Genomic DNA, 18,806 nt, shown 5'->3' on the forward strand with positions numbered 1-18,806 from the left:
CGCAGGGCCTCCTGGTGCTCCTGCCCGGCTGGACAGCCCGGGACTGCGCCTCACGCTGCCAGCGCCCTGTGGGATCCCAGGGACAGCCACTGCTCCAAGCGCCCACAGCGTCCTGAGCGTGGCACACCAGAGAAGTGGGGATGGATGGCACTGCCACCCTACTGTTGGCCATGGCTCATCGAGATGAGTCAGTTCTAATAAAATATTTCATTTCTCTAATCGTGCCCATCTGTGCCTGGTCCCTCAGGAGAAAGACAGCTGCAGGTAAGGCCTGTGCAGAGCAGGAGAGCCCTTGTACTTCTCCAGCCAAGCCGAGCCTGTGCCCTCAGCCTCTCCCAGGCTTCAGCTGCTCCAGCTCCTCTGGTTCAGATCCCTGGGCTGGTGCTGGTGGCCAGCCCTCAGCTGAACCGTCAGCTCCCTCCCACCCCCCTGCCTCCAAGTGACCATTTCAGATCATAAATTCGGTGAGTTTTCCCTAAGGCTGCTCCTCCCTGCATCTCCTTAGGCTCAAGAGGAACCTCCCCAGTGTGGGGGTTGGAGCACCTGCTTGAGTCCCTCTCCCCTCTTTTTAAGACCTGCTTTGGCTGCTCCTGTACCACTTTGGGGAGTTCCTCTTGGTGGTGCATGGGCAAAGTTTTCCTCCTAGTCCTGCCATCAGGGCGTTCCTGCTGCCCTTTCTAAGGAAACAAATTACAAAACCACAGCACTGCCCTGAGCTCCCTCTGCTCCCACAGGGGTGAGTAAAGCCAGCCAGGGACCAGCTGCCCCATGGACGGGCTGAGGGGTGCTGGGACCAGACCGGGCTACCCCGACATCTGTGTTTGGGGATGGCTGGGCCTGGCTGCAGAGTTCCCAGCACCAGGGTCAGGCAGGAAGCTGGGAGGAGCAGTGGAGTCTCCCTGTTTTTCCAGCTGTGCAGAGACATGGGCCCTGCAGGTTCCACAGGCCACACAGCTTCCCCTCTCCCTTCCCTGAGCCACAGGCTCAGGCTGACATGCACGGAAATGTGCCTGGACACGGAAAAAAAGGCAGGAGCCAGGGAGCCTGATGCAGGTTTTTTCTGTACATCAGTGTTTTTGACACCACAGCCTGTTGCTGCATATAATAAAACAGAAATCAGAAAGAGCAACCAGAATACACACCCAAAGGCAAAAAACCCTCGGCTTAAAGAAGGTGCTGCCAGGCCCCCGGGGGAAGGCTGGCAGCGGGGCTCCAAGGGGGGAAACGCCTGCCCTGGCTGGGGAGAAACACAACACAAAGAAAAACGAACCAACAGAAAAACCCACCCAAGGCTCCCGCTGCGGAGCGAGAAGAGCCAGAAATCCCCCGATTGTCCCGACCTCAGTCCTGTTAGCACCTGTACAATAAAACTGTACCGGCCCCGAGGCGGAGCAGCCCGCCCGCACCCGCTCCCGCTCCCGCACAGAGAGCTGCTCCCGGGACACCGGCGGGGCGAGGAGGGGGCTTCTGCCGTGGGGACAGAGCCTGGGGCGGGGCACAAGCTGCCGAAGCGGGGGACGCGCTGGGGGCCGCGGGCTGCGCCTGCCCGGGCGGCAGCCGCCGGGGACAGGGAGCAGCAGCACGAATGAGATGGAGGAAGGAGCCCGGGAGAGGATGGAGCAGTGGGGCTGGCTCCCGGCTGGGGCTGAGCGCTGGCAGCAGGAGCCAGCTCCAAAGACAAGGGAAGGGGCTGTCCCCTGGCTTGTTGCCAGGGAGGGACGGGAACCCCTGGGCCTGGCTGGCCTCGGGGCACGCTGGAGAGGGGCGGGGGACGGCCTCATCCCATAGCCCGGAGCTCACCATCACAGTGATACAGACTCAGCAAAAACAAAGAAAACATTACAAATTAAATACTAATTAAATAAATACTATGGAAGACATTGGGAGGGGGAGGGCAAACAGAGAGGCGCAGTTCTGTAGGGTCCGGAGGGAAGGGGCGGCGGCTCCCACCCCTCGCTGCCCCATTGAGCCCCGTGGACGGGGTTCCATCACCCACCGGAGCTGGATGAGGCGGCGGCAGAGACTGCCACTGCTCGTGGCCAAGGGACCTCGGGAAGTCCTTGGAGTCGAGGGTCCTCCCTCCCCAGCTGGCGGAGACCCTGAGGAGAGGAGGAGCGGCTGCTCAAAGACTCGGGTCCCTGCTGCTGGCGCTGAGAGAGCTGCTTCCCCTTGGTCCTTATTATTGCCTCGTGATGCCGGGAGTGGCCTGTCCCCGTCAGCTGCTCCAGGCCTGGTACTCCACAGCCGAGCCCAGCAGCTGCAGCAGCTCGGGCTCGTAGTGCACCAGCTCCACAGTCTCTGCCGTGCCCGGCGCCAGCTCAGGGCTTGCCGGCACCTCCTCCTGTGCCAGCACCTGGCTGAGGGACACCTGGCGCTGGAACTCTGCCCGGGGGCAGCGTGGCCACCTCGAAGTGGGGGAAGCGGGCCTGGAATATGCGGGAGGACAGCTTCAGCCGCTTGAGCACATCAGAGAACAGGAACCAGTTGCAGGGCCTGCGAGGATGGCAAGAGCACAGCGGGTTATAGGGTGGAGGAGGCTGCAGGCACCGTGCCCACGCCCCTGTCTCCCGCCTCCTGGCATGCTGGCCCTCCCCTCTGCCCCTGGCACTGTTCTCCATGTGCTGCTTCCCCTCAGGAGCCCACGGACTGGGGTTTGATCAAAGCCTCGCAGGTCACAGCTTTTTAAAACACTCACAGCTAGGCAGGGACAGTGGTGTGAAAGTCCTGCCTTCAACAAGGTCCTGGCAGCTTCCCTGCCAGAAATAAGCCACATGTCAGGAAATGGAGCTTCTAGTGTGGTTTATTGCTGGAGGGCATGCTGCATGTGTCCTTCTGCATGGACAAACACTGGCAGGCACAGAAATTTGCTAACAGAGGGGCGGTACTTTGGTTGCTGCCTCTTCCAAGTCACCCTTCTGCCCCAACAACAGCCACCATGTCACAGGGGGTGCAGGGTTGTTCCAGTGCTGGGACTGATTTAGCCATAGTGGAAGGGAAACAATTCTCAGAGCCATCAGTGTGAGTTGCTGCTGAAGGAAAATGGGGCTAGGAGCAGGGTCACAGGGATGAGAGAGGGGAGCTCCCTGACAGGCACAACACAGGGACATGCAGAGCAGCAGGATGTGCCTGGCCATGGAGGGTGGGGGGAGCCCTGATGAGCCTTTCCTGCTCCCTAAGAACACTCCAGGCTGTGCCAAGACAGGTGCTGCTTCCCCACCTTCCCCTGTGCCACAGCCACAACTTCCCCTCTGCTGCCCAGAGCAGCTATGGCTGTCCCTGGATCCCTGGAAGTGTCCAAGGCCAGGCTGGATGGGGCTTGGAGCAGCCTGGGACAGTGGAAGGTGTCCCTGCCCATGGCAGGGGGTGGAACTGGATGAGCTGTAAGGCCCTTCCCAACCCAAACCATTCTGGGATTTTGTGATGATTCTATGAAAAAAAACCACCTGAGATCCACGAGCAGCTCTTAACCCCACCAGAACGACCGACGTGCTGCCACCCGTGCCAGGGCCGCAGCCACCCGTGGTCCTGCTCTGCTCCAGGGAAAGGTACTCACCCCCGGGAGACCGACACTTGGAGGTTGTAGCTGGGAAGCAGCGGCTTGTCTGAGAACTCAAACATGAAGTTATCTGCTTCTTGCTCCTCTTCCTCCTGGTCTGAACTCCCTGGAGGGTTGAGCAGCAGGTCGCAGCCGATGGTGTCCTTGCCCTCTGCAACAGGACAGAGTTTGGCACTGCTCAGTCACACACCAGCCAGTGCTGGCACTCCCTGGCCACTGCCACGACCCCACGGGCACGTTCCCGCAACATTCCTGCAGCCAGGTGAGAACCGCACCCCTCCTGCTCCCCTCCAGCCCCTCGTCCCAGAGGAACATGGAGCAAGCACTGCTGCTCTGCACAGAGGGATTGCTCACTGACCAGATGAGGTGGGGAGAACACCCTGAGTCATGGCAGGAAGCTCAGGTGTGCTCTGGTCCCACAGCTGGGATGGGGCACAGCCTGCACCATGAGCCACCCCACTGGCAGACCCCAGACTCTCTCCAAAATGACCTTGGGCCCTCTCCCATGTCAGCACAGACCTCCTCAGCCTGGAAGAGCCTGGAACAGCGAGGTGGGAGGTGGATGTAGAGAGGCTTTGCCTGCACAGGCCCTACCAAGGAAGGCACAGCAAGCACTCTGCTCCTCAAGAGCTTCTCCACCCAGATCCCACCCTCAGAACCTCCAGCAGGTGACCCAGGGGAGCCAGCACCCATCCCAGTGAGGGCAGCAAGGCTGTGCCACCAGAGACTAATCCAAGCAAGCTACAAGCATGAGGGGAGATTTAAGCTGCATATATGGAAGAAGTTCTTCCCTGTGGCTGCCCCATCCCTGCAAGTGTTTAAGGCCAGGTTGGACAGGGCTTGGAGCAACCTGGGATAGTGGAAGGTGTCCCTGCCATGGTAGAAGAGTGGAATAAGATGGTCTTTAAGGTCCCTTCCAACTCAAACCATTCCATGATTCAATGACTTAGAGAATTTGCCTGGCTGTTCCAGGAGGCACCTGAGATCCAGCAGGATCTGTGTCCAGAGGGGATGGAGAACAGCAGGCTGGATCCAAAAGCATTTAATACCAGATAATCTTCCTATTTACCCATCTGAACAGCTCCTGTTGAAGAGAAGCTTGCTGCCTGGATTTTATTATGAAGAGGTGTGAATTATTGCAGAGTGGTTTTATCCCTCTGAGATAATACAGGAGAATTCCAAAAACTTCCAGGTAAGAGAGTTCAGATTCTACAGAGAGCAGCCAGGCCCAGTGTGCCCCTGAGCAAATAAACCAATCATGCAAAAGTTCAACCCCACACATGAGAGAAAAGACTGAAAAAAATAAAATCTTCGGGTGTGCTGCACGAGGAAGCTTCACACACCCAGCTGCTCACCCAGCACGAGTGGGATTCCAACAGAGGAACAACAGCAGGTGACAGGAGACACTGGTGCAGGCAGGGTCTCAGGGAAAAATAGTTATTTCCTAGTGCTGCCAAGGGAAAAAATTCTCTAAGAAACAGAGTGCTGTAATTGTCAAAACTTGCTGTAGAATAGGACAAAAATAAGTGACATGGTTATTGATCCATTGTTGCTGCTGGCAAAGCTCAGATGCCATCACTGAAAAACCTCAGATTTCCTGAGCAACTCAGAAAAAAAATAATTAAATGCATTTAACGTGGCAAAAATAGGGCCCAGTGTCTGTCCTGAAAGCTCAGTCCTGTCTGTCTGCCCGTGCAAAGGCTGGGACAAGGACAGGAACATTCTGTACCACTGAGGGAGACAATCAGGCACAACAATGCCTGTCCCAGGTGGAGACAAACCCCGGACTGGGACTTTGTAGGGAGCTCCAGCAGCACCAAGTGCAGGACACTGATGACTTTTCCACACCACAGAGATCCCACACCCTGGCTTCCTTCATTATCCTTCTGCCCCCAGAGAGTTGCAGACCTCAGGGAAAATGTGGACAGCATTCCTGCCTCAAAGAATAGGAACAGCTCAAGCAGGGCCTGGGATTTCTCCTGTATCCTGAGGGATGTACAGTGCTTCAGCTGGTGGAGCTGATGGAAAGGGAGATTTCAAAGGACTGATCCACCGGAGGAGGAGAGTTGTTTGCTGCCTGTGATGATTGAGAGCAGCTCAGTTATTCCAGAGCAGAACCAGGTACTTTCCTGCCCTGGGCTGTGCCTGTTCCAGGTGACCCGAGGCGACTGCCGAGGTACCCAAGCCAGAAAGGGACATTTCAGGACACAGAGTAAACAGGCTGCAAAGAAACCAGCCCCATGTCCTGGGCTTGGGCATCCTGCTTTTTCTGTGGCTCTGGCAGTGTCCGGCACAGCGCAGGCACTGGGCTGGCACGGCAGCTGCTGCTGCTGTAAACTGATCCCAGGAGGATGGGGAGGAGGGTCCCTTCCTGTGCCTGCTGGAAACAGACCTGGCAGGGTAAGGGATCCCTTCTCAGCTGGGTTAGCTCCTGCCTCCCAAAGGTAGCACTGGGAATGCTCCGTGGATGGGGCAGCAGGAGGGATGGCGTGCCCAGCCCTCAGACAGCAGCTTCAACTTGGGATCCGCCTCAGCCACAGCTGGAAATATCCCACAAGTAACATCAAAGCCACAGGGCTCCAGAACCTTTTGTGCAGCTTACATTTCTCCAGGGATCATCATTCCATGTCTGGAAAAACCTCTGTTAAAGCACCTGAAGTGTGAACATCAGCCCAACCAACACTGGAAGGAACTTTCCATGACAGCAAGGATGAAATGATGCTTCCAGGGGAGGGTAGAGGAAGATCAGTGTGGGATTGTCTGACTTGTTAAAAGCTTCAGGTTGCCCAGGAGAGAAGAAAAACCTGGCAGAAGGTATCATGTGAGTGACAGAGACCCAGCAGAGACACATCCCTAGTGGCCAGAACTCAGTGTGAAGTGGAAGGGGAAGAGGCTGGATATGTTTCACCTGGAAAGATGTGTTTCAACGGGAAGAGGCTGGATGTGTTTCACAGAGGTGGTGGTGTTTCACCACCCTCAAATGAAGAAATACTCTGAAAAGCTCAACTAAGGTCCAGGGGCAGGAAAAGAAGTGCAATGCTTAGCCCTCCCTATGGAGATTTTCCACGTGTTAGCCAAGGCTCCAAGTAAGGCCCTTTGAGCAGTGAACTGCCATCACTGTGGCATTCCAGTCCCCCTCCACCCCCAAGGAACACCTAAGAGTCAGTGATGGTTTGCTTACTGAAAAAACAATCCTTTTGGTTTTGCCTGTAGGGGTGGAGGACTGAAATGTGGGAAGACAGCAGCCTACATCCCAAGCCAGGAGCTTCCAGAGGGAAGGGACACTGACAAATGGGACACAGGGAGATACCAGAACTCAAGCAAAAAGCTCTCTGGGCAACCAGGAACTCAGCAGTGACCAAAGAGAGCCACACTCGTCTACCCACAAATTCACACACCATCTTCCTTCCTTGTTTATCAGAGAAATCCAAGTGGGAATCAGTGATAAATCAAAAGGGGTAGTATCTTTAAAAATACCACAAAGAACAGCTATTTTTCTTTGTAAAGGCTTGTGACAGCTTTGAGAGTGAGAAATTCTGAGGAAGGAGGTTGAGGTTTGAACTGTTCCCTTGGCAGGGCTGAGGTGCAGCAGCCTACAAACAGCGCTCTCAGGAGTGCAGAATTTCTCCTGTTCTGGAATGGAAAGACATCAGGGTCCTCCAAGGACAAGTCCTCTACCAAGAGCACCCTCCTCAATGTATCAGATCTTTTTTGTTTCTAGAAGGATGTTAGAAGTTATGGAGGTGAGCAACTACAACCAACAAGCAGCCTCTCAGCCTGCCGGCATAAATACTCCAAGTCCTTACGGAGGGCTCGGGAGCGCTGAACTTGGAAGAGGCTGGAGGGACTCCAGTGTGCCACAGGCCCGTGCCAGATCCAGAACTTCTTCCACTGTAACCACAGTTTTGAGGAAGTGACAGTAAAGGCAAAAGTCAGCCCTTCACTGGGAAATGCCTGGTGGTGTAAGAACAGGACCTCCCCTGGATGAACATCTCCCCTCCAAAGCAGAGGAGAGGGATGGGCAGCTCTGGGAACCTGGGAGTTCAAGAGTTGTACACCTTGGAGGAATGAGTATGTCCTTTACCTTCCTTGGTGACTGGCTAGCAGGGGAGCAACAAGAACTGCTACAAGAATGACATGCTCGGGATTGACAACCAAAGACCCTCAGGAGTCACCAGCAGCACCTGGTGCCCAGTCCTGCACTTCAAGGGATGCACATATTCAGCTTCCCAAAGAAGTCCCTTCCAGGAGCAACTCCCAGCATGTATCAGCATGGCAAGGTCTCTAACCAAAGCATGAGTGGGGAGGGATGTGGCCAAACCCGAGGGAATGATGTGTTTTACACGGCACCACCTCCTGCCCTGCTGCCGCTGACCCGGCCCACACGGCACTCACCGAGCACGGAGCTGCTGTAGAAATCCCAGGCTGTCCGAGGGTCTCCGTCACTGCGGCCCTGCAGGTCTGACAGGTAATCTAGAGAGGGGAAATCGAGAGGGTTAACGGCTCAAAGCATCATCCCAGTGTGCATACCCACAGATCCAGGGGGAGCTGCTTCACCCTGCTGCTTTTCCCACTTGGGCATTACAGCAGAAGCTGAACCACGGCTGCAGGAAGGGTGTTCCCACTCAGGAGTGGGCATCACCCCAGGCCCCCGACCAGGAAATGGGAGCTGACTAGGGGAAACAACAGTGTGAAGTGGCTTGGAAAGAAAGATTCTTAGAGCAGTCCTGAACTCCAAATCACCACCCCCAAAACCTGTGTGAGTAGTTGAGCCTGGAGGAGCTCACACAGGCTGTAGGCAAACAGAGTTTTTTCAACACTGGAGATTTTCTGTCTTGTCTCTGTCTGGGAACCACCTCTGGCTGTCCCTTCCTTGCTGTTGTGGAGAAGCCATAACACTCGTCTTGTGTGTACACAAATGGCACCGAACGCGGCCACAGGGATCCAAAATGGCCCCTTCTGCCAGCAGCAGCAGCATTTGGGCAGGGCTCTTTTCGCAGCATTATTTGGCAACAAAAATCTGTTCACTTAGGTGAGGCAGTAGAACCAGGGACTGTGGAACAGCATCTCCAAGCAGAGCACTGTCTTTAGTTGTATGACCACAGCACAGCCGTCTCCTTGCACGCTGAAAACTGAAAAGTGACTTGTATCTTATACAGGAAACAGATACAATTCTACAATTAAAGTTTGGGTGGTAAAAACATGCTTGTGTGACAGGACAGAGCTAAAGATTGAGTCTGGTTCTGCTCAAGCCCTTTGACACCCAGACTTGGCCCTGTATGCTGCCAGAGGGGAAGGATGGGAGCACTGTGACCCCAGGCCTGGCACCTACCACAGAGGAAGCGCTTCATCACATCGCTGGTGGCCAACTTCACTGCTGTCTGCCCAGAATACGTGGCCAGAGTGGGATCAGCACCATAGGAAAGGAGAAGCCACATGGTTTCCAGGTTGTCATTCGCTACTGCATCATGGACAGGCCTGCAAGGGCAGAAGCAGAAGGGGGCCGGGAGTTTGCTAAGGAAATGCTCTGGTTTGGGTTAAGATCAATTTAGTGATGACCAACCTGGAGAAGCCACCCCGCTCCCTGCCCCACCCTGCCCCTGGCTCACCTGGTGCCGTCCTGGGCACTGCAGTTGACGTTGGCGCCGTGCTGGAGCAGGATGTGCAGGATGTCGATCCAGCCGCGCGCGCAGGCCTCGTGCAGGGCCGTGTACCCCGCGTTGTCGTGGTGGTTCACGTCACTGCTCTTCTTCTGCAGGCAGTACAGCACCACGTCCTGCACAACAAGAGCACGGCTGTGACAAGCAGCCCAGGTGGGGCAGCAGGGGCACACGCAGGAGGACACAGGACTCACCTTGTAGCCCAGGCGAGCTGCTCGCTGCAGGAGCGTCTCCCCCGCATTCTTGTTCACAATCAGCCGCCGAGCTCCAGGAGGAACGTTCTGGGCCGGGGGCGACTCAGGGGAACTCCCCGGGCTGGCCCGATGGGACTTACAAAGTGTCCACAAGTCCTGGGGCTTCTTCAGAGAGCACGTTTTGGGCTGGTTGCAGCAGCCTTTCCCCTGGGAAAGAAAGGAATACAACTCCTTGGCACATGTGGCCACGACTCACAGGAGTCCCCTTCTCCCTCTTCTCCCCTCATGTGTTCCCCTCATCCATTCAAGCCTTACCTTCCCCTCGTCACAGATCCCTGCCAGGTGTTTGGTTTTACATTTGCGTTTTCCTGATGGTTTCTCCAGCTCTTCTTGGACAGGAGAGCTGTCGGAGTGCTCCAGGAAGAAGCCATTCCGAAAGTCCGTGCGTCCTTGAGATTTCCGGGGGGATGGGGATAGCCTGCTCCTCAGCTGGAGCTCTGTGCCTTTGCCCTTCCCAGACTCCTTCTGCTTCCGGTGCCTACAATCTAAAGGAGAAATGTGAATGAGGAGCTTCTTCAGGTACCACACCGAAGGTCACCCAGACCTCTGCCACCAGGCAAGACAAACTGCCCATCTCTGACAGCTGCACAGGAATCAGAGAAGCTGTGGCTGCCACAGGATCCCTGGAAGTGTCCAAGGCCAGGTTGGACGGGGCTTGGAACAGCCTGGGATAGTGGTGGAACAGCAGGTGGTGGAACTGGATGAGCTTTAAGGTCTCTTCCAACCCAAACTTTTCTGGGATTCCATGATTCTAAATCCAGCCCCAGGGCAGGGGCAAACCCTCCCGAATGCTGCTGCACTCAAAGCTCCTTCCAGGCTCCTGTTCTGAACAGGAGGCATCTTGAGAGTGCCCTTGAGTTGCCAAGACACCAGGAAGCCGACTTGAAACTTTGTTCCTGGTCTGACAGAGGCTCCCAGACACTGCAGGATAGTGTAACACCATGCTGGAGTAGATACCGGCTGCTGGGAGGGCAGCAGCCACCTCTGCTCCCCACAGCATCTCAGCAGCGCCTCCGCCTCTCTTGAGGAGTGCCAGTCTGAGCTCCGATGTGGCAGAAGGCAACAGGGCCGTGTCCACTTCATGCCCTCCAAGGGCACAGCCCAAACACGCAGAGGGCTGGCACAAGTGCTGCCCATGACAGCTTTGCCCCCAAAGTCAGCTGTGTGACCCTGGATACAGCTATGAGCCACAGCCAAGTGCCAGCACACTGCCACACACACTGAGCCCTGTGCACTGCCGGACGGATCCCATGGCCTCGACTGTCCCTGCACAGGGAGAGGGGACCGCAGGGACTGCTGCCCTCAGGGACGTGCTCATCATGGATTTAGGTTTCACAGAGGGTGTGGCAGTGGCAGGGGAAGGCACAGGAGCAGTGGCAGAACAGAGGTGGGCACAGGTGGGCACAGCGTGTTCCTCCTCACACCTACAAACCACAGAGCAGGTTCCCCCATCACTCCACCCTTTCTAATTCTCTCACCCTTGTGCTCCCTGGTGCAAGTCTGTAAGTGGCCCTCACCAGCAAGACAAAGCCACGAGCAGCCGAGTTGGATCGGGATGGCTCCGCGTCCCCCTGCGTTAGCCCAGAGTGCTGAGCACGGCTCCCAGGGGCCCTGCTTGTCCACAAATATTCCACTGTGCTACCTCGTCCCACTGTCGTTTTCCCACGCCCTCTGTCTTAATGCGAGGGTAAGATCAGTGTCTAATTAGCCACATAAATTGCTGTTTACTGCTCTGGAATGTACTGTAAATGTTTTTGAAAGAAGAGCTGATCAATTGAAGCAGCCTGTGCTGCAGCCACCAAGTCATTAAAAGTGAGGGAGTTTCATCATTACAAAAAAAATCCTGAGAACCAAATCCCCAAAATTCCACACGTGACAAAACAAAAACTTCCCATGCTGGTCCCCAGTTTAGTACCAGAACGCCCTTCCCAGGTTGTACCTGCTTTGGATTTCCGCCTCCGGTGGGGATATCCCACTTGCTCCTCCTCCCGCTCAGTCAGGTATTCCCCTGTCTGGTATTTCCGACTTTTCTGCCGTCTCCTTTTCTTCCTTTTGATGTGGCCATCCTCCTCCTCCTCCTCCTCCTCCTCGTTGGGCTCCCACAGCTGCCTGGGTGATTCCGCTCTCCAGGGCAGCTCCCGGGTCCTCCTCGTGTGACAGCTGCTCCTCTCAGACACAGACCTGTCCCTGTCCCTGTCCCTGCGGCTGTGGCAGCGGGATGTCCTGTGGGATTTACGCAGCTTGCGATGTTTCAAGGATGTCTCCTCCTCCTCCTCCTCCTCTTCCTCCTCCTCCTCCTCTTCTTCCTGATCCTCCTCCAGCAATGGTAAAATCTCCTGACCACTCACATCACACTCTCCCGTCACACCAGCAGAAGAGCCAGCAATGCTTCCTGCAAAAAAGTGGGATTTCTAGCTGACAAAAAAGCCAAGAGGATCCACAAGGCAAAGCCTCAAAGCAGGACAAAATGCAGGGACAAGGCCAGGTGAAAAGGGAATGCTCCCAGTCCAAGCAGGACTGTCACTGGGAGCCTGGGCACCAACTCACCCGACTGACTGCGCGTCCGGCTGCTCAGCACCACTGGAATGAAATCCCTGAAGTTGTTCTTGGGCTTCTTCTCCAAGTAACCTGTGGGGAAAACCAAGCCTTGAGGAAACAGACCACAGACGTGTGATGTGGGAAGGGCAGTGCAGTGTCACCATAGCAGGGGCTACTCCAATGGTGTAAGGGGGATGGCTTTGAACAAGCAGAGGTTGGTTTAGATTGGATATAGGGAAGAAGTTTTTGACAATGAGGGTGATAAAACACTGGCACAGGTTCTCCAGAGAGGTGGGGGATGCACCATCCCTGGAAACATCCAAGGCCAGGCTCGACCAGGAGCAACCTGGTCTAGTGGAAGGTGCCCCTGCCCATGGCGGCAGGGTGGAGCAAGATGAGCTTTAAGATCCCTCCCAACCTCCTCTATTCTGGGAGTCTGATCATGCTGCAGCTCTAGTTTGGATCCCAACCCAGCTCCAGAGGCCATTTGGCTTCAGGGGAGCAGCAGTTTGGCCCCTAGGGCAGCCTGACCCTGCAGGAACCCACTGCCATTCCCCAGAGTACCTTCCTCGTGGCTGTCTCCGCGGTGAGCCGGAGATGGGCACTCCGTCTTCGCTGGCCTCCTACGCTTGCGCTTTACCCTGAGGCTGTTGTGATCTGTGATGGCACCCAGGCTGCCACGGCCTTCCCGGCCTTCCTGCTTGCCAAGCTCATGTGGATTGTCATGGTGTTTTTGCCACTGTGAAGGGAAGACACAGGCTGAAGCTGGAGCTTCCAATGGCTGAGCTGGAGCAGCACAGAAAGGACAAAACTCCATCCCCACTGCTTATGCTGGTGCCCCTCCAGCTTTTTTGACACTCCAGATACATTTTTTCCCTGGACAACCTGCAGCACAGCTACATTCCCCCACAGCCAGGCAATGCCCAGGAGCACAGGTAGGAGGCCCTGTGCCCTCAGCTGTCCCCCCATGAGAGCTCTCTCCTCTCCCCCAGCCCCACCTTTGCCGTGAGATGTCCCAACCCGTCCCACACACCTTCCGGCCATGCGCGCTCCTGCTTCCCGACTTGCTTGGGGACTCCTCACTGTCCTGGCCTTGGCACTTCAGTCTCTTGTGGCTCTGCCTGGCGTCCCCGTCATGCTGCCGCTTGCCCTTGCAGCGTGTGCCACCCTCCTGCTTGATTTGCCCCGTTCCTTTGAGCTTGGCATCAGCGAAGCCCTGAGGAGCCGCTCCGGCCCGCAGGCAGGTCACCGACGGAAAGGACACATCACACTCCACTCGCTCCTTCTTGACCCTGCACAGATCCACCTGCTGCACACACGGGAGGGGCTCCGTGGCCGGTGGCTCCTGGGAGCCCTCACAGCCCGGCTCCTTGCGCTGGCCATCCGTGGGCACCTCTGGCACCATCCGCAGGCCCTGCTGCCCAGCCGGTGGCAGGTCATGTGACAAATATGCCGCCAACACTTGGTTTTTGGGTTTTGCATCCGACTGCTTGAGGCTACAGCTCCCCTGGGGAGCCTCAGTCTGTGCATTGCCCACTGACCGGAGTCAGCCTCCGGCTGAGTGCACTCCTGACTCTTCGGAGTGTTGTCCAGCTTCCCTTTCCCCCCCTTCCCATCCAAAGCGCTGGTCTGGAGAGCTGGACCTGTCTCCAGTGGGGCTGGGTTAGCTGGCTCCTCGTAGGGCTTGGGCAAGGCCCGGCAGCTCTTGCTCTTGGCCGCAGCATCCTGTTCCTGAGGCGGGAGCCGGGGCAGCCCCTCCGGCAGGCTCTGGGCGGCCGCACTGGGCTCGGCGGGCTGCACGCTCGGGAAGGCCGGGAGCTCCCCCACCCCGGCTGGCTTGCAGGGGCTGCTCTGGTTCGGGGGCAGCTGTCCTGCCGTGGAGATGCCGATGGAAAGCAGCGGGGTTTGATGATAAGGAGACCAGCCCAGGGGCAGAAGCTGAGGGTTGGAAGGTTTTCCATTGACGGGGCATCGCGGGTACACACTTCCCTGGACGGGATTCCAGGTGGCGATGTCCTTGGACTGACACAAAGGAGCTCCTGGAGCAACTCTGCCGTGAAGCAGTCTCCTGGCAGGATCCTGCTGTCCTTCCGTGCTGACCTGGTTGGCTTTCTTCCCACAGGGAATGCCGGCACTGCGGGGCTCGCCCTGGTCGATGATGGAGATGGGCTCCTGCTTGGGCAGGTGGCGCGGGTCCCTGCTGAGGCTCACGCTGGCGTCCTTGCTGAGCAGCAGCGAGGCTGGCACCGGGTTGGCGACGCCGACGTAAGTGCCGGGAATGGTGCTGATGAGCGTGGTGTTCTTCACCCAGGAGCCCTGCTCACCGTTGCGCAGGAACTCGGGAAAGATGACCAAGGGCGGGGTGGTGCCGAGGCACGAGGTGACGCTGCTGCCCGTGGCCTGTGCCGCACGCTGGGACTTGGAGAGGACGGTGGTGAGCAGCGCTTTGCCACTGGTGTGCACGGGCGTGAGGATGGGCATGGGCGGGGTCTTGCGCTGGCTGGGCGGAGGCAGTTTCTGGCGGTTGGACTTCGAGGAGAGATCAAGAGGCATCTCACTGCACTCCGGGGATGAGACCATCTCACGCTCCAGCTGGGGAGGGGACTTCAGAGGAGACAGGGAAGTGGCAGCCCCCGGTGCATGTGGCTCGGGAGCTGCCGGGGCTCTGGCCTGCACGGCGGTGCCAGAGGAGGGAGCAGCGCTCCCGCCCGATGCTGCCGGCGGAGCCTGGCTGGAGGGCAGGGCCAGGCCGGTGCTGGACAGGGGAGTGCTCTCAGCCGCAGCCTGGGCACTGCTTCCGCCCGAGGGTGGGGGGCAGCTGAGCTGATTCACCTCCACAGACACCACTTTGGCATCCGAAGCCAAGGGCCTGGTGACGGAGAAGGTGTAGGGGTAGGAACGCAGCTCTGGGGAAGCAATAATGCCCGGCAGGCAACGCTCGTGCAGGTAGGAAGGCAGGACAGGGAGGGTGAGTGTGGAGGAGACCCCCAGGGTGGCCGGGAGCGTGGCCACGCTGAGCGGCTGCCCGCAGCTGGGCGGGGGGATGTACACCAGTGACTGGCTCGGGCTCAGCACAGCCCCAGCCTGGAAGGACAGGGGCAGCTTTTGCATAGCAGGGGCCTGAGAGGGGGGAAAGCAAACCCTGTTCAATGTGAAGGTGGCGGGAGTGGAGGCAGAGGTGTTGCAGCTGGAGACAACCACAGACAACGTCCCTTCTGCGAGCACGCCTGGCCCTTGTGCTGCAGTGCTCGGGGGGGCTTTCTCATTCCCAGCAGTCTCACTCTCTGGAGCCACAGAGCAGACTGGGGCAGCATCAGCCTGCTTGTCGCTGGGAGGATCTGCCGGTGTCCAGGCAGCGTCAGCACCACTGCTCTCCTGCTCCACAGCTCTGGGGGTTGCTGGCTCCTGCCCTCTGCCATCCCCCTGACCTGCCAGAGGGCCCAGGGCGTCATCTGTCACAGTCTTTCCCACACACTCCAGGTTTGGGTTGGGATCAGGTGGCTGCTCCTCCAGTTTGGGTCCAAGCTTTTCCTCCACCTTGCCATCAGCATCCAGCCCCTGGGCACTGCTGCCACCACCGCTGACTGCTGTGAGCTCCACCTGCAACAAGAAGGGAGAAGGTGCTGCTGGGAGCTGTGCAGGTGGCACCCAGGGAAGCAGGAAGGATCTGCCCACCCAGGACACAGAGCCAGAAGCAGCAAACAGCTCTGCCCAAAGGAGAGCACCGCTTTGCTTCACTGCATCCCTCTCAACAAGCCATGGAATCCATTAGGGAAAATGCTCCTGCTTGGCCTATTCCATGAGGGAATGGCCTTCTTGGACCCAGCTGTGCAGGCAAAGAACCCACCTCGGAAAGGCTGCTGCTGACACAAAACTCTTGAGACCCCAAGTGCTGGGAGCTGCTTGTTTTAGACTCCTCATCAGAAATTGGGGCTCTCCTAGGTGAGGAAGAAGACACAGTATTACGAAACCCCAAAATACCCTCTCAGCATCCCCCCCCCCCCCATCCCTGCGTGGGACAGTGGAGCAGCTGTACACCTTCCTGTACACCTTCCACCCTCATCATGGGCCAGCCCAGCCTTCCCCAGTATCACAGCCTGGTGCCACACACCTGCTCCTGTCCCCTCTGTTTCCCATTCTGTCCCACCACACCTTTCCATCCTCCCCTGAGTCTCATCCTGCTTGTCTCTTCTTCCACAGGTACCTCCTCATTCCCATTCCTCCTGCTTCCTCCCTGCCCTGGGACCCCCAGCCCAGCCTAGCTGCCAGTGGGGATCTCCCTCTGGTGCCAAAGCACTCTGGGCTCAGGAGGCCTGGACAGGAGCAGCGGGTGTCCACGGCCATCCCGATGTGCCGTGTCTTGCTGGCCAGCATGTCTGGACCCTTTGTCTCTGGAATGTGATTTCTCAATGGAAAGCCGGGATTCAGGACAAGGACTGTGACCTCCTTAGGACACTCCTTCCCTGGTGGTATTCACCAGACAGCACTTCCCTGGTGTTTTGCTTGGGACAAGCTGCTGGTGCCAGGACAAAACAGATCAAGTTTGGATTCTGTTGATGACATCATTTCAGCCGGATTTGCTCCCTACACCCTGGGCTTGCACAGCAGTCACAGACACAAGCTGTGAGCACACTATTCATCTTTGTACTCCCAGTGCTGGGGCCCTGTTACATACCCCTAGCACCAGCAGCCCACTCTGGGCTGCCTCAGCCCTGGGACTCTGTTTCGTACCCCCAGTGCCAGGAACCTTCTCTGTACCCCTTGCAGCAGGACCCTGCTCTGTTCCCCCAGTGCCAGGAACCTGCTCCGTATCCTCTGCACCTGGACACTGCTCTGTTCCCCTGTAACTGGAACCCCGCTCTGGGCTGCCTTAGCCCCAGGACGCTGCTCTGTACCCCAGTGCCGGGCCTCTGCTTGGCGCTGTTTCCGTGCCATCCCCACCGACCTTCGGGTCAGCGACAGCCCGGTCGGTCCCTCCCTCCAGGGGCTCCCACGTTCTCAGGGCTCCCCGGCCCACCCGTCCACAGGACGCGGGGCGGGGATGGCGGCCGGGGCCGAGCCGTCTCAGCGCAGCCGGCGGCGGGGGGCGAGCGGCCCGAGAGGCCGGAGCGGGCGGGGGTCGCGGGGGTCGCGGGGGTCGCGGGGTCCCGGGGCCGGCGCAGAGCGGGGCCGGGGCCGAGCGCGAGGGGGCGCCCGAGCGCAGCCGCCCGCCCGCGGGGCCCGCCCGGGCACGGCGCTCCCGGCGCTTCCCGGAGATTCCCGGCGATTCCCGGCGCTTCCCGGAGATTCCCGGCGCTTCCCGGCCCGCGGCTCGCCCGCCGCTACCCGCAGGGCCGGCGGGATCCCCTGCCCAGCTCCCCTCGGCTGCCCCGGAGCAGCCCCGAGGGCAGTGCGTGGTCTCCGCCCGGCCCCTGCCGGGGCTCCTCCCGGGGCTCCTCCCGGGGCTCCTCCCGGGGCGGTGCGCGATGCCGCCCGCAGAGACGGGGCCCAAGGAATGAGATGGGGATCGTGGGCGCGAGAGCGCCTGACGCAGCCCCCCGCCCTGCCCAGATATCCCAAAATTTGACGTTTATTGTAAGCTCGGAGCAGCGCCGAGAGGCTCGGCGGGTAACGCCATGGCAGCCCTTATCTGCGGGACACAGGGCGCCCGGCGGTGCTGCGGGCGGCAGATCAGCTCGGCCCGAGCCAGACCTGGGGCTCGTCCTGCCCACCGCTGCTGCACCGGCCTCGGGGGACGTCCGCCAAAACCCTCGGCACTCACGGCCAGCAATGACAGCCACACGCTGCCTCTGTGCACGTAAAACTCCCCTGGCTTTGGCAAATGCATGGAAGAGACACGGTGGCCTTGAGGAAGCCACACACGAGTCAGTTCTGAGAATAAGACCCCTGAGCCACAGGAATGAACAGGCGATGCAAAGCCACAGAGCTTGGCTTGATCGATCCTACCTCCCAGCCACTAATCCTCCCTAATCTCCTGTTTGGTGGCATCTCACAGCTCTCCCATCTGATCATTTGGTTGGCACAAACCCTCCTGGGTCACTAAAAGCTTTTAGTTCAAACTCTTTCCCTTTCTTGGCCATTGAGAGCACAGGTCTGGTAAAGCCAACAGCACATGCAGACAACTTGGCCTCATCACCATCAAAGCCATGGAGGCAACATAACCACACACGGGCAACAGATCCTCTGCGAGACCTCCAGCTCACTCCTTGCTGGAGCATGGGATGTGGGGACCCTCCCGGAATGCCAACATATCCAATACATCCAACTCCTCCCTGTGGCTCATTTGGACTTCAGGCCATTTTTGACCCCAGTAAAAAGGGGCTGAGTCAGCACCAGCTCCCTTTCCCACAACCTCTCCAGATCCCTAAGTGGCTTTCTCGTCCCTCCTTCCCCCTGCCCGCCGCCCACGCACCTCACCTCTCCTCGTTGAGGCCACACATGCGAATCCGCTCTGTGCTGGTCCAGTTGTGCACCCCGCTGTACAGAGGTGCCGTAGAGATCATGACAGCTGCTCCTCACCCTCCAGGACCTGCTGGGGCTCGAGGGGCCACTCTGCCTGCAAAAGGGAAACAGAGGCTTGGGACCTCTCCCCAGGATGATTGATTCAACCGTGCTTCTGGAAAACTCATCCCCAGCTTTGCTGCCAGGCAGATGGGGAACAACGTCCAGGGATGCCACAGGTCTGGAAAAGGAGGAATTAGCAGTGCCTTTGGACAGAATCCACTGTCCACTCATCCTCTCATTAAACAATGTTTTATTAAAATTAAAAAGCCACTGGCTACCCTGAGAGTTTCACAC

The 18,806-nt window shown here is 58.1% G+C and overlaps 1 protein-coding gene across 1 annotated transcript; it reads right to left on the minus strand.

Moving 5' to 3' along the window:
* Positions 1 to 1,042: 1,042 nt before the first annotated feature.
* Positions 1,043 to 18,582, minus strand: BCORL1 (BCL6 corepressor like 1). Its single transcript, XM_039572227.1, is given in 15 exon segments — positions 1,043 to 2,392; positions 2,394 to 2,493; positions 3,554 to 3,707; positions 7,952 to 8,029; positions 8,889 to 9,034; positions 9,166 to 9,332; positions 9,411 to 9,617; positions 9,726 to 9,955; positions 11,410 to 11,862; positions 12,018 to 12,098; positions 12,573 to 12,747; positions 13,042 to 13,544; positions 13,547 to 15,608; positions 15,856 to 15,946; positions 18,426 to 18,582. Coding segments are annotated over 15 exon segments (4,710 nt in total). The 5' UTR covers positions 18,512 to 18,582; the 3' UTR covers positions 1,043 to 2,215.
* Between the last annotated feature and the right edge of the window lie 224 nt (positions 18,583 to 18,806).

Source organism: Corvus cornix, chromosome 4A (assembly GCF_000738735.6).
Source record: "Corvus cornix cornix isolate S_Up_H32 chromosome 4A, ASM73873v5, whole genome shotgun sequence".
Lineage (NCBI taxonomy): Eukaryota > Metazoa > Chordata > Aves > Passeriformes > Corvidae > Corvus > Corvus cornix.